Below are 13916 nucleotides of genomic sequence, written 5' to 3'. Positions count from 1 at the left end.
AAAGACACTTTTTTGTTTTCTATGCTATCTCTCAACTCAATCTCCTGCCCTACCTAAACTTCATCTTTCTCTACCTAAATTACATATCTCATCCCACCTGAACTCAATGTGAGAATAATTGCAGGTGGAGGGAACCTTTTACCTATTAACTTTATAAGTAATTGTAGTAGTCTCAGCCTGGCAACATCTTCTCCAAACCTTATGAGATTAGAAAGTGAAACTTGTATAGACCAGGATGTGAAAGGAGACGCTTTTTGGCTCTAGGCCCCTGCCCTCCTCTGGGTCTTCATTGTAGTAGCTGTTTCTTACTATGCTCTGATAATTCCTTACTATACACAAAAGAAAATGATAAAAATCTGAACTCCAATCACATTTGGTACGCAGAGAAGAGTGCAATGAAGTATATTACAAGGAAGACCGTATTTTTTTCATCTAAACCAACACAGTAACAAGTTCAAAGTCATACAATCATCAAGGATTTAAAAGGAAAAAAGAAAAAGAAAACTACATTAGAAGAGCACTGCTCGCCTTCCTAACCTTACTAACGAAAGAAGTCATGTCCCGCCGTATTTTTCTATTCCTTGGAGGACTTGTTGATAAGAGACTTGTGGATGTGTGGGATCACACCACCCCCAGCAATTGTGCCTTTAATGAGTGTATCGAGCTCCTCGTCACCTCGAATAGCAAGTTGAAGATGTCGTGGTGTTATTCTCTTTACCTTTAAATCTTTACTAGCATTTCCAGCAAGCTCAAGAACTTCAGCAGTTAAGTATTCAAGAATTGCTGCAGTGTAAACTGCTGCTGTAGCTCCCACACGACCATGTGCTGCGATTCTTTGTTTAAGGTGTCGGTGAATACGTCCAACAGGGAACTAACAATCAAACAAGGACAAACAAATTCATGAGTAACTATTTTCAAATAGCCATAATAAATTGAAACCCATAAAGTCGTGTAACACAACAAAAGTATTAGTATCCAACACCTGCTAGGCCATGTTTGGCACACGGGAATGAAATGTGATTACTCGGAATCACATCGCAAAACGGTGTTTGGTGCACATGAATGCACGAGGAATCACATTCCGAGGGGGAATGTTATTTATTTTCAAATGGGAATCCCAAACACAGCCGGCGAGTGGGTTTGCAATTCCCTTTCCTTCAAAAATGTTAATTAAATATCTACAAAGTACAAACAAAATCAATGTCTACCAATCCCATTTCCGACCTAATAATCGCATTCCATTGTGTGTGAGGTGCCTTGTTTTACTTTGTTAGTACTTATGTGGTATTAAGTGATTCAGGGACTATTTAGTGAACACTGAACAGTATGTTAGGGTTAATCACATTATTTACCTAGGGGCTGCACAAAAGAAACTTGGGCAGCAACTTCTCTCTTCTATAAATACGAACTCAATCTCCAAGAAAGGGCAGGCAGCAATAGAGAATGATTTGATCCTTGGAAGAGAAGTGTTTAACAAACAACAAATATAAATGCCGTTACTCCTTATGTTCATATGTTGTATAAACTTACACCATGCTTATAAGTTTTGCTAATTCTGTGGATGCGTACGCCTCGAGTTTTACACATCTACCGAATTTTAAAGCACTGTCTATGAGTTGCTAAATTTTGTCTATATCTATCCCCGACTTCACTTGAATTAGGATTCTTTGTTATCTTATACTATTACGAAGACACAGATAAAACACATTTACAACAATTAAAAAAAAAGTCAAAGGTAGAAAAAAACAGAAGTTGAGTATTTAGGGATTCTGGGAAGTAGACAGTAAAACATTGATTTAGATGAGTGGATCTAGCATTGCTGGTCATATGGCTGGACTAGGGAAGATGATATTGGTGTTACTGTTTGTTCTGGTGTAACCAGGGAGGATGATAGTCATGACATGCTGAGGTAGGTTGATGCTCTAATGGTAGTGACTTACGGTAGTAAAAGGTTCATGGATACTTAAAACAAGTTGTGCCTTCATAAACAACAGGGGCGTGTTTGAGGGGGTGCGACAGGTGCGATCGCACCGGACCCCCTCAAATCACATAATTTTGTCAAAGAGACAGGGGCCCCTAAATGTCAAATCAAATATATTGATTTGGCAGTATAAAATGAAACAAGATAGTGATACAGCTCAATTGGTATACCTCTTCAACATTTAGTGTGAGATCTCAGGTTCAATCCTCTCCATGGTCACTTTTTTGTTTATTTTATTAACTAACATTGCCTCAAATTATTTCTAACAACTATTAGATTAGTTTAGTTTTTATCTTAATGAAGTTGAATACTTATTGTTCTATTCACTTCATGGAAGGAGTGTTGTCAAATGTGTATTGTTTTTGCATATAAGTATTTGGGAGGTAAAAATACACAACTTAAATATTATTGGAGTGTGAAAAAAATTTACGTTTTGATATTATTGGAGAAAGGGCCCCAAACATTTTTTCCGCACCGGCCCCCCAAATTCCCGGCCACGCCACTGATAAACAAGAGTCGAACTTAACTCTGAAACAAAAAGAAGTACTATTCCAACTCCGAAAACTTACTTCAGTTGTTCGCTCAGATTACTGATTTGTGAAGTCAAGAACTAACTCCTATGCAATTTTCGGACAAACCCCTAATTTAATCTGTTATTTTTTTTTTTGAAAGCTTAACTGAAACTGTTTTATGACTTCAAATTATTATAAAGGTCAGAGGAAGAATTAAGGTGAATTCAGCACACAAAAGCAGAGATAGATAATTGCTTCTTCAAGTAATATACCCTCTTATTATGTTTCTTCCAAATATCAAATGAAAAATACATAAAAGATTGAGTACTTTAAACCTCGTAAAAGCAGGTAGACACAGCCTTAGGTGGTACAAATTTTTAATAGACTTAAACTTGAACCCAGTGTTCGAAATTTTGTCTAATCTACTTGCTTAACTTCAATTCTATCACCCATTTATCTCTCTAGTGTGAAAAATTAAAAGCCATTCTTCTCTTATAATCTAGACTCTCGTCTTTTTCTTACATTATAAAAACTTACCCACCCATTACACATAACAAACAAACACATACAAGGCACCAAATGGGCCTCTGGTCCATTGGTTTACAATTCTGCATCCCCACTTAAGTCCTAAAGGTCATGGATTCTAGTCTTGATCAAACATCATGGAAGTGGTTTATCCTAAAGATTTATCTCGCGTAATATAGACACTAGTAAACAATGCCTTGTCAAGGAAACAAATTTCGAAATATTTCGGTCTAAAAGGCTGAAACACTTCCATTTCCATGTTTACCGAAACTGAAATTTCATTCCTTGCTTTAAGGGCCCATAGGGTGTCCTATAAGGGTCTAACTAAGTATCGTGGTTATGACGGTTAATGTGGTTATTCAATTCATGTTATCGAAATCGAATTTAAAAAAAAAAAAAACTTTTTATTTTATTTTGTGTAATTACCTGCAAAGCAGCTCGTGATGATCTAGAAACTGGTCTCTTCTTATCTTTATCTTTGTTTCCTGCTGTTGTCTTTCCCGCCAAAAGCCCCTTCCCACCTTTTCCCGCCATTTTCTACCTGTCAAAACCAATGGTTCAGACCTCCAAATATATTAGGTACTCTCTGAGAATCAGCTTGATATTAGAAACCTAAAAAAAGCAATTTTCAATTAAGAACCTAGATGAATGAAGAGACACACGAACTTCATATAAAACCACAATTGTTCAAAACTATACGATAATAGGGTTTTCAACTCCAAACAAAAAAAAAAAACAGAAAACCATGAAGGGGAAGCTCTTTTCCCTTGTCGTGAAAAACTCAATACCTAACAAAATTGTTTAATTTACCAAAATCAACTCAGACAAGTGGAAAGGAAAGTTCATGGAAGAGATTGTGGAAACAAGAAGGAATACAAGGAAAGGAAAATCGGAAATCAAAAACCCCAATTTTGTATAAACTAGAGAAATTGGAACGTTGAGGTAGAAATCAGAGATAGAAAACGAAGAAGAAGAGAGAGTAGAGAGAGAGATCTACCTGTTAAAGTCGTTTAGAATCGTCGTTGGACAAGAAGAAGAGAGTCGAGTGGAATGGAAGGGGAAGAAGAGTTCAGATCTATAAAAAATCTAAGCGGAATGGATTTTGGAGCGTTAAATATAGAAAGGTAACAAGTCAACCAAAGAAGACTTCTTTTCTGGAAGGCGGTTATACTTCGATACAGGCTTTCGTGGCAGGACTAACCACCGTTGGATTTTTAGACTTATATGGTCTTGATGCCGTCCGATAAATGACTCTCACATATACTATACTAGTAATACTCCAGATGAAAAGGGTTAGATCCATCATCCATCTATAAATCTCATTAAATTGAGTTTAACAAGAACATAGTTAATCAACTCAATACAAAGACATAATTCTCAACTTTTATATAATAAAACCAAATTCATAGCTTATTCTCGACAAAGCCATAATCTTATTTTTCACAATATAATATTTCGATTTAGTAGTTTGAATTTTTCCTAAAATTATTTGATAACATATTTTACGAGGCCGGGGAGATGAACTTTCATGAAATAGTCCTCCCAATTGATGATTTTTGGATCAAAATAAAATGTATCTCCATCTACTTCATTTGTTCTCATTGACATTCTCAAGTTTCTAAGGTTGAGATCATCAAACCTGCAATGTTCAAAGACTCAAATGAGCATTTCATTACTTTGCCGATTTCCTAAAGATTTGACCAACATTTAACAAAAGATAGATACGAAGTAGAATAACGATACTTACGTTCCTTTGAAGAAAACATACGGTTCATTGAGTTCGACCAATCTAATTGTTCGATTAATCTTTCTATTACCATCTTCCAAAGTTTTATGAAAATACTGACAACATAGTGTATTCACCATTTTCAAACCCTGCTCCCACAATAGAGAGGAAATGTGTGAGGATCTAGTCAAACAAGGTATACAATTCTGGTACATATAAAGTATAAAATCTAAAACCATTATATCTGAAAGAAATACATCATATTATGTCCCGTGTCGATTAGGAGAGAATCCATAGTATATATGGGCTAAATATTTGTGTTAATAAGTCACTTTGGATGCAACTAGAAGAATGCTTGATTCCACATGTCTATTGAGAGATAAAATCAGCCAGCCGACTCTATCTCTCGAAAATGCGACTCAATTCAGGGACCATTGGGATGTCGCTGGCAGCACTACCGCAAGACTTACAAAAGATACAAAGGGATGATAAAAGTGGTGTCATTAGAATCTTGCATAACTAGACTTATTTTTAGTTACAAATTTTGTTTTCTTCTTGCTTATGTTATCTAGTATTATCTGCTTTAACTTAATGTAAAGGGGCATGCACTTCAACCGATGACAATTTCAGATAAAAATATTGTTGCAAACCGCTTGCAAACTGTTGCAAACCTCTAGCAGTTACAAACCTTTCCAAGCAATTGCAAATTACGAAAATACGTATAAAATTGAAGACTTCAAAATATTGGGTGATCATTTTTCACCAAAACAAAAAGTTTATAGGGCATTTTAACAAACTTCCTTAATAAATAAACATCAAGATTTAACTAAAGGAACCAGAAAATAATGGCAACATAGTTGATCTACTCTTTTTTCCATACCAATAGGTTTTGGGGTTTGTTTTGTTTTTTGTTCTTTGAATTAATGTTACCATGGAATCTATTGTTACTCGTAATGTAGAGTCAGAGTAAGTAAATAAAATGCCCGAGTCGAGGATACCTGTTTAAACAATAACATGATACTATTTGATAAATCAGAGAAAGTTATCTTCTCTAAACTAATTGAAAAAGATGACAACAGTGATTTAAAAATGAAAATTAAATGTAACAAATATCCGAGTCGAGGATATCTCTGTCCTTAAGACAATTTACACCATGTATATTAGTACCAACAGTAATGGTGTATGTCTCCCAGGATAAAACGGATTACCTATCAAGTTAAAGATGATATCTCTTAGTTTTGATAGTCTGTCGAACTTTGTGAGCAATACGAACTTTTGAACAATGATCCTTAAACCCTAATGCTTGAAAAATGAACGCTAAAAATTGATGTATTTAATTTATTGAATTCTCATGGTATTTATAGGGGTATTGACAACACTTCGTATGGGTGCCTATAGATGAATGGATGCTTAATTTCGACCATCAGATCTCAACAGGTCCATCATAGAAGGCACCCAACATTTCGATCGCCCAGATCTGTTGATTACATGTCCACGTCGGATCAAATCTCTGATCATAAAAATGAATGGCTCCAATCGAGGATGCGCATGTGCAAAGTGCAAAGTGTGTGTGAGCGCCTCTAAAGCACCTAATGCGCCCTATACTCCCACACCACGCGCGTGGGCTGTACATGGTTTGTTGTGTATCGTTTCAAGGAATCTACTATTAGTATGTGAAAAAGTCTATATAAAGATGTAAACCTTTCTTTATTTAGCCAATACGGTACTAATAATAAAACTACATGTTGTAGTTATCATTATATATTCCCCAAGTAAATCAATGATAACTCATTCATATGAAATCAGATTTTGACAAACTTTATGTCTAAATTCAAGAGCTCGATGAGACGAATCTAACGATCCGTCTTGATCTTGATTTGGACAACGTTTGGTTGCTCAAATTGGCCAAAAACGTATTTGGTTTTTACAATTGTGATATTTCAAAATTACATAACCAAATGATGTGCAAGAATGTATTGTAACTAACCTTCAAAGGTAGCATGTAATTGACGAACATGTAATTACGAAAACTTGCCATCGTTGGGAGCCGAAGTGGTTTAGAAACTTTAATTAAGGATTTACCATCTTGAGCTCTCAAAGGATTAGTTGAGAAATAGCCATACGCATATTTCCTCAATTTTATCGAGTTCAACGACTTAGCTGTTGAAGTAGAACATATTTGGTAAACGAATGGGAAGTCGGGAGAATGATGGGCATGAGCAACCATTATGAATAATATAGCATTGACCACCATGTCGCCTGGAACCTGTTCAATGCACTGGAAATTAGACTAATCTTGCTATTGATCAAAATCCATAAATTGCAACATCTCATAATTATACATGACGATATGCCATGTTTAATTAGTCTCATATGTTGTCCCATATGGAATATAAGTTTCATTTCCGTTGTCTTCAAGACAGTTTCAGTACTAACCTTTTGTTTTTTCACTTATTCATAAGCAAGGCCAACCCTGGCCCAAAACAACTAAAACTGCCATATTGGGTCGCTACGTAATTGAAGGCCTCGTATTTTGAGTCATTTAGGTTATTTCCAGCAAAATTGTCTGGAAGTCCATACATAAATAATCTATGCATGCATAGAAATTAACTAGTACAAAATCTAGTCCCGACCCATAAAACAAAACACGTAAGAAAGGTATAAGTTGATATACCCTCGCCTTGATATATCATATATGAATAAACTTTTTTTTTTTGATGAAGGATATATGAATAAACTTATCCATAGAAAGTTGACATAACGTACCACGTCAAATGCTGTCTCAAGGTTACCAACAAAGCAAGATAATTTTCCCTTAGCATAAGCTACCAAGAAGCCATCAATTGTTCTATAAAGAAAATAAATGATACTAGAGTGTGAGAATTCATTTTTCTTTATTAGGTTATTTTTCATATGGCCCCTAGTTTCTGATTAGCTTCCTGTGTAGCCCCTTTAACTTATCAAAAGTACTCAGATGATCCCCTTTTTGCTGTTAATGTCAAAAGACCGTTAATTTTATATTTTCTCTTCCAAAGTTACCCTTCTCTTATTCTCTGACATATACAATTCTCTTTTTCTCCCTCTCTTAAACTCTCACTCTCTCTAAAAACATCATCATCATCTAACACTTCAACCATAAAAAAATCATCAACATCATCTAACATTTCAACTATAAAAAACATCATAATCATCATCATCATCATCTAACACTTCAACCATCAAAAACATCATCATCATCATCACTATCATCTAAAACTCTAACCATCAAAAACATCATCATCATCATATTAACACTTCAACCATCAGAAACATCAACATCATTTAACAACACTTCAATAGTAGCTCGAGAAGACTCTCACACTGGTCCAAACACACTCTTTCTCTCTCCCCCCTCAAAGAAGAAATGAAACAAGATTTCAACAAAATTTGGTGTTGTTGGTTTCGCCATTGTAGAAGCACGATGACGACGAACACCAAAACCGTCGTTGAAGAAAGTTTTAACTCATTCTTCTCACAGTGAATTTCTTTCTCATCAAATGAAAACTTAGATCAAATTAAAACTTTTTAAATTTTCTGAGTTTGCTGAGATGAATAGAAAGAAGAAATAGAAATTGTTGTTTGAAGATGAGTCTCTGAAAAAAATTCAGAGAGAGAGAGTTTTTAGAAAGAGAAATAAATGATGAAAGAATGAGAATTTAGAGAGAGAAAAAAAAAGAGTTGAATATGTCAAAAAATAAGAAAAAGGTAGCTTTGGAAGAGCAAATATAAAGTTAACGGTCTTTTCACGTTGACGACAAAAAAATGTCATCCGATTATTTTTTAGAAACTAGGGGCTACGCGGGAAGTCGGTCATAAACTAGGGGCCATTTGAAAAAAAAAAAACTTTTTATTTTTTGTTTTTTCTTGAGACAATAATAACAATATAAAAGAACTTAAGTCAAATTAAATAAACTCCTAATTTTATTTATTTATTTATTTTTAAAAAAATTTGTTGAATTGTTATTTATTTATATATTTACTGTCTAGAATTCCATGGAGCTCCTACTCCTATAACAACCTCCAAATTTACTTTATAGTGAATTAATCAAAAAGGAAATTTTACTCTAAATGTGAGAGAGACTCCTTTTATGTCAAAATCGATAAAAAATACATAGATTGCTGGCATGTTTTCTCAAGATGAGACTGGCTCAAAATGCCCAATGTTCCAACGACTAAAATGTCCTGAAAAGGAAAAAAAAATTCTTTGTAGTCTATTTTTTGGATCATAAAATATGTAGTTTCTTCTAACAATTATATAGTGGTGGACTGCCAGATGAGATTTTCATTCAAACAAATGTAAAATGTAAAATGTGATGAAACAACTTTGACATGAAATACTTTTTTTTTTTAATCAATGGTGATAGAGTGAGGAAATTCTATGCAGATGTGGAAGGGAGTTTTATATCAACCGCTGGATTTCCTCTTGATTTGGTCACAAAACAAGAGAAAGTTGACAAATCAATCTTAGCTATGGATTTGGGATTCCCTTCCAAATCTGCCCAGAATTTTCCTTGCTAAATTATTTTCCTACCTGATACCCTCTGTCCAACCAGGGAATGGGTCTCTGTAAGTACTACTTATAATGGTAGGTCTTGTGATGACAACTGGGACTTGCTCTCTCATTTCACCAATCAACATCTCTCCCATCGCCTTAGTAAACACATATGTGTTTGGCCATCCAAATAATCTTGCTCTGTTATGGAACACAAGCATGGAAATCAAGTGAGACCTATAATAGTCTTTTTAGTGGAAATCATGTGGAAAAGGAAAAAAAAAAAAAAGAACAATTGAAAATTCAAACCTTTGGAGGCCAAGCTGTTTAATTGCCTTGTCTTCTTCCTTTTTAGACACATTCTGAGCCTTGAGTCTATTTAGTAGTTCCTGAACCAACTTCAACTCTTGTTCAATGTCTAGAACTTGAGAAGTTCCATTCAATGTCTCACCCATACTCAAAGGATTTTCTAATATAACTCCTGATTTTTCTCCACAAACATAAGCTGATCCACATGCCAATTATACAAAAAAAACACCTTTATTCAATTAAAGTGTATTTCAACTGGTGCATCATAATGCTTGTGTTGATGTGTGGAAACACGGTTGTTAAGCATGTGTTGCACCATAATACTCAATAGCCCGTACCCGAGAAGCCTTACCTGTTGATGTGTGGAGTAGCATTTCTAACCTTGCACACTTCTTTGCGAAATTTAAAGCAGTCCTAGCTCCTACAGTGTTAGCTTCCAACGCCTCATCATACCTGGAGACACCACAACAATAGATATAGGAAAATGTCTCTGTGTCCCGAACTTTTTCTCTCTGAATCTTGGTCGAACATGTACTCTGACCGAGATTCAATTGGAATAAGTGTCGGGCAGAGCATCTCGATTGATAAAATGGGTTCGGGCTCATTTGTCTCATAGAATATTAAGTACAATTGAGTTTTTATCTTGAAAGTAATTTTCTCCATCTCCTGCCAATCTTAGTACAAGGGCTTTCTATACTAAGTTTTTTTTTTTTTAATTGATTAGCGTGTCTCGAACCCTTGACCTCAAGGGTGGAAGATTATACCTCTTACCACTCTAACCAAGGGTTGTTGACACTTTCTTTACTAAGTTATGAACAACTCCATTCACTTTTCTTGACATATGATGAATTTTGAGTCATCTCTTTCCATGATCACTTTCTTAAGGTTCAACCTTGCAGCTAGTTTCACACCCACCAAGAGTGAGATGATATTTTTCAAACTGTGCTAAGGAGCATCTAAAAATGTTGGGAGACATGAAGATTTTCGGTAATCTAATTTGACTCAATTTATTTTACTAGATGAAACGGCAACTTAGTGTAAACAAACAAAAGATTGTTGTGTTTACTTTTTACTCCCTAATTTTCGTATTCACCATCACCACGACCTCTCGACCACCACCAATTTTTCTTTTCTTTTTGTCCTCTAACCTAGTAAAGTCAAATGGGTCAAATTAGATTAATTCAAAGTTTTTAAAGCCCCCGACATCTTTTTGTGAATCATATGTTTGTGTCTTTTGCAGCTTTAAGCTTAGATGTCCTTTTATTTTTCTTAGATTACCTCGCATCGAAATTGGTATTTGCAGCAAAATTTATGATGACCTCGACTTCGTTCAAAATCTTCTTGCACACATTCAAGTCTTCTATACCAAAGTTTTCAAGAGCTACGTTCCCGACCACTGGCGTCACCTTTTCTAAAATAAAAGAGTCGAATCCAACACTATACTTTGTCCTCAGCACTCTGAATAGCTCTTTTTCCACCACCTATAAAGTAACAAGTTTGTTCAACAAATTCAGTTGAGCCGACAAACCAAATTAGTGCATCTGGATCAAACAAATCAACTATGAGGGTTGGTCCAACTCCTATTGATAAGGACTCAAAGTACTTGGTGCTTGTTGTTCCTCTGGTATACTAAGGTTAAAATTGTTGTCATACTATTGGTGGCTCTATCATATTTTACAAATACATACTACAACTGCATTGGACCTAGCTAGCTATAAAAGTGTAAGACCCTTTGAAAGGGTTGAGGACAAAGGTTGGTTAAAATATGCAAATACATACATCTCTCGGCCCAGGGAATGATGTGGTGATCGACCGGGAACAAGTTAAGGTCAGGTACCTCAGTACGAAGACGATGAGCAGCTAAAAGTTCATCTGGAGCTCTGAAAAGAAGAAAGAGTTGCTTCACATTTGGCTGAACTCTAAGTACCTTCTCTATAAAAACTGCATATAACATAAAACAACTTATTATTATCTGAACTAAAATATTTAGTTAATTGTGATTCTGAACTACTTACTTTTTGCTAGAAAACCAGTCGAACCAGTGATAAGGATGGTCTTGTGCTCAAGATATTCAACAATGTCTACACTCAAATCCATTTTTTATCGATCGTAAATTTCACTTGCTATGTGGTATGAGCTAACTATTTGTTCTCTTATATCTGTAGTGTTTCAAATGTCTATCTATCTAGATGGCAACGGAAGATTCTTAAATACTAATGGGATGTTTAAAGGCGCCTCATTTAAGTGTTAAAGGCGTCTCCTTCACTCACAAACTATCCTGCAAATTTGCTTTGAGGGAGGCGTCTTTAACACTTACCACCGACTTTATTAAAACTCCCCAAAGAGGGATTGGTGAAGTGACTAGGATATTATTGCTTTACCTAACAGTTTAGAAAAAGAAAAAAATTAAGAAAATATATTATGTGATTCATGTTGTGCCATGGCCAAAAACATCAATAATTCTATGTCAATCACGAAAAACACGTTCTTGTTAGAATACATATTAAGAAAGAAAGCTATTTCTAGCTAGAACAATTATTACTAGTACTGTAGTACCTATTCTCTCTACCCATTTTGCTATTCTACCTCGCTGTCAGAGTGGACCATAGAGAGAGAGAAAGAGAGACGCGATTCAAGAGTCCTCTCACCTAAATAGTGATTCGGAACTACTTACTTTTTGCTAGAAAACTAGTAGAACCAGTGATAAAGATGGTCTTGTGCCTCAAGATATCCAACAATATCTACGTTCAAATCAATTTTTTATGGATGGTAAAATTCACTTGCTTTGTGGTCTGTGCTAACTATTCGTTCTCTTAGATCTAAACTGTTTTGAACTGCAAGCTAGCTAGACGACTGTAGCTTCTTAAATACTAATGGGAAGTTTAAAGGCGTCTCGTATAAGTGTTAAAGACACTTCCTTCGCTCACAAACTGTCTTGCAGCTTTACTTTGAGGGAGGCGCTTCTAACACCTACAAAATACTTTATTAAAATTTCCGAGATTGATCGGCCAAGTGACTAGGATATTTTTTTGAGTTAATTCCTATATGGCCCCCTACTTTGTGACCAGCTTCCTTTATGGCCCCCTCTTTTTCGTAAATTTAAATATGGCCCCCTATTTTCAAGTAAATGTCATTACTGCCCTTATTAATTTTAAATTTAAAACATTTAAAAAAGATTATTTCCACCTCACCCCTCTCTCTCTCTCTCCACCTCATCTCTCTCTACAAGTCACCCCCCTCTTTCTCTCCAATTCACCTCTCTCTCTTCCAACTCACCTCTCTCTCTCTCTCCAACTCACCTTCATCTTCTCCGTTTAAGGTCGCCGGCCGGAAAATTTTCCTGCCGGCGACCTTAATCGGAGAAGATGAAGGTGAGTTGGAGAGAGAGAGGTGAGTTGGAAGAGAGAGAGGTGAGTTGGAAAGAGAGAGAGGTGAATTGGAGAGAAAGAGAGGGGTGAGTTGTAGAGAGAAATGAGGTGGAGAGAGAGAGAGAGAGAGGGGTGAGGTGGAAATAATCTTTTTTAAATATTTTAAATTTAAAATTAAGAAGGGTAGTAATGTCATTTACTTAAAAATAGGGGGTCATATTTGAATTTACGAAAAAAAGGAGGCCATAAAGGAAGTTGGTCACAAAGTAGGGGGCCATATAGGAATTAACTCTATTTTTTTTGTTGAAAGTGACTAGGATATTATTGCTTTACCTAACAACTTTTTTTTGTTGAAAAGTGCATTATATTACTCAAACTAAAATACTATTACAGTAATTTTTACATAAAAAGAAAGGGACATTCTTCCAAGACTGGTGCTTTATCTTCTTTCTGGCCCATTTCGCCAGCTGGTCAGCTTGAGAGTTGAGGTTCCTATTTGCATACTTGAAGATGACGCTTTCAAAAAAATTCCTTATATCCTGAATTTTATAGATATATGAAGTTGACTGCCACTGGATATTGTGCTTGTTATCTTGGAGATGCTTTATGAGATTAAAGTTATCACTCTCGATGACAATGTTTTTGTATTCATTGTCCCTTGCCCAAGTAAGTCCTCTAAAGATTGCAATTGCTTCGCTTTCTTCACTAGTACGTGCTCTAGAAATATCTGCTTCTGCATGGATAAATTTTGCTTCTGTACTATGGGCTATTATACCTATTCCTATACTTGTGCCTGCTGATGTAAAAGAAGCGTCGACATTTATCTTAATATAGTGGCTTTCTGGAGGCTTCCATTTTTCTACTTTCTGGCTACCGGTCGTTACCTAACAACTTAGTAAAAGAAAAGTTAATGAAAATATATTATGTGTCATGTTGTGCCATGTCAATCAAGAAAGTCACGTTC

At 35.4% G+C, this 13916-nt stretch overlaps 2 protein-coding genes across 4 annotated transcripts; both read right to left on the bottom strand.

The window, feature by feature from the left end:
• Positions 1 to 403: 403 nt before the first annotated feature.
• Positions 404 to 4289, bottom strand: LOC147533974 (histone H2A variant 1-like). Its single transcript, XM_086651120.1, has 3 exons — positions 4016 to 4289; positions 3445 to 3559; positions 404 to 871 (listed from the first exon to the last, which is right to left on the bottom strand). Exons 2-3 carry the CDS (start codon positions 3550 to 3552, stop codon positions 575 to 577), a joined length of 405 nt encoding a protein of 134 aa, XP_086507246.1. The 5' UTR covers positions 3553 to 3559; positions 4016 to 4289; the 3' UTR covers positions 404 to 574.
• Positions 4290 to 4345: 56 nt separating this feature from the next.
• On the bottom strand, positions 4346 to 11883 carry LOC147533973 (fatty acyl-CoA reductase 3-like). 3 transcript variants are annotated; one of them, XM_086651117.1, is made up of 10 exons: positions 11600 to 11883; positions 11422 to 11525; positions 10863 to 11065; positions 9937 to 10037; positions 9585 to 9780; positions 9315 to 9476; positions 7511 to 7592; positions 6732 to 7010; positions 4766 to 4893; positions 4346 to 4657 (listed from the first exon to the last, which is right to left on the bottom strand). In XM_086651117.1, exons 1-10 carry the CDS (start codon positions 11679 to 11681, stop codon positions 4504 to 4506), a joined length of 1491 nt encoding a protein of 496 aa, XP_086507243.1. In that variant the 5' UTR covers positions 11682 to 11883; the 3' UTR covers positions 4346 to 4503. The 3 variants fall into 3 exon arrangements, with proteins under 3 accessions (XP_086507243.1, XP_086507244.1, XP_086507245.1); XM_086651118.1 differs by having other exon boundaries at positions 9937 to 10275; positions 10381 to 11065; positions 11600 to 11763; XM_086651119.1 differs by lacking the exon at positions 4766 to 4893 and having other exon boundaries at positions 11600 to 11877.
• Positions 11884 to 13916: the final 2033 nt, after the last annotated feature.

This window comes from Eschscholzia californica, unplaced genomic scaffold (assembly GCF_041429995.1).
Source record: "Eschscholzia californica isolate CP2 unplaced genomic scaffold, dmEscCali1.0.p SCAF_6, whole genome shotgun sequence".
In the NCBI taxonomy this organism is placed as follows: Eukaryota; Viridiplantae; Streptophyta; class Magnoliopsida; order Ranunculales; family Papaveraceae; genus Eschscholzia; species Eschscholzia californica.
The sequence above is the reverse complement of the archived record's forward strand: the minus strand, read 5'-3'. Positions and strand labels throughout refer to the sequence as shown.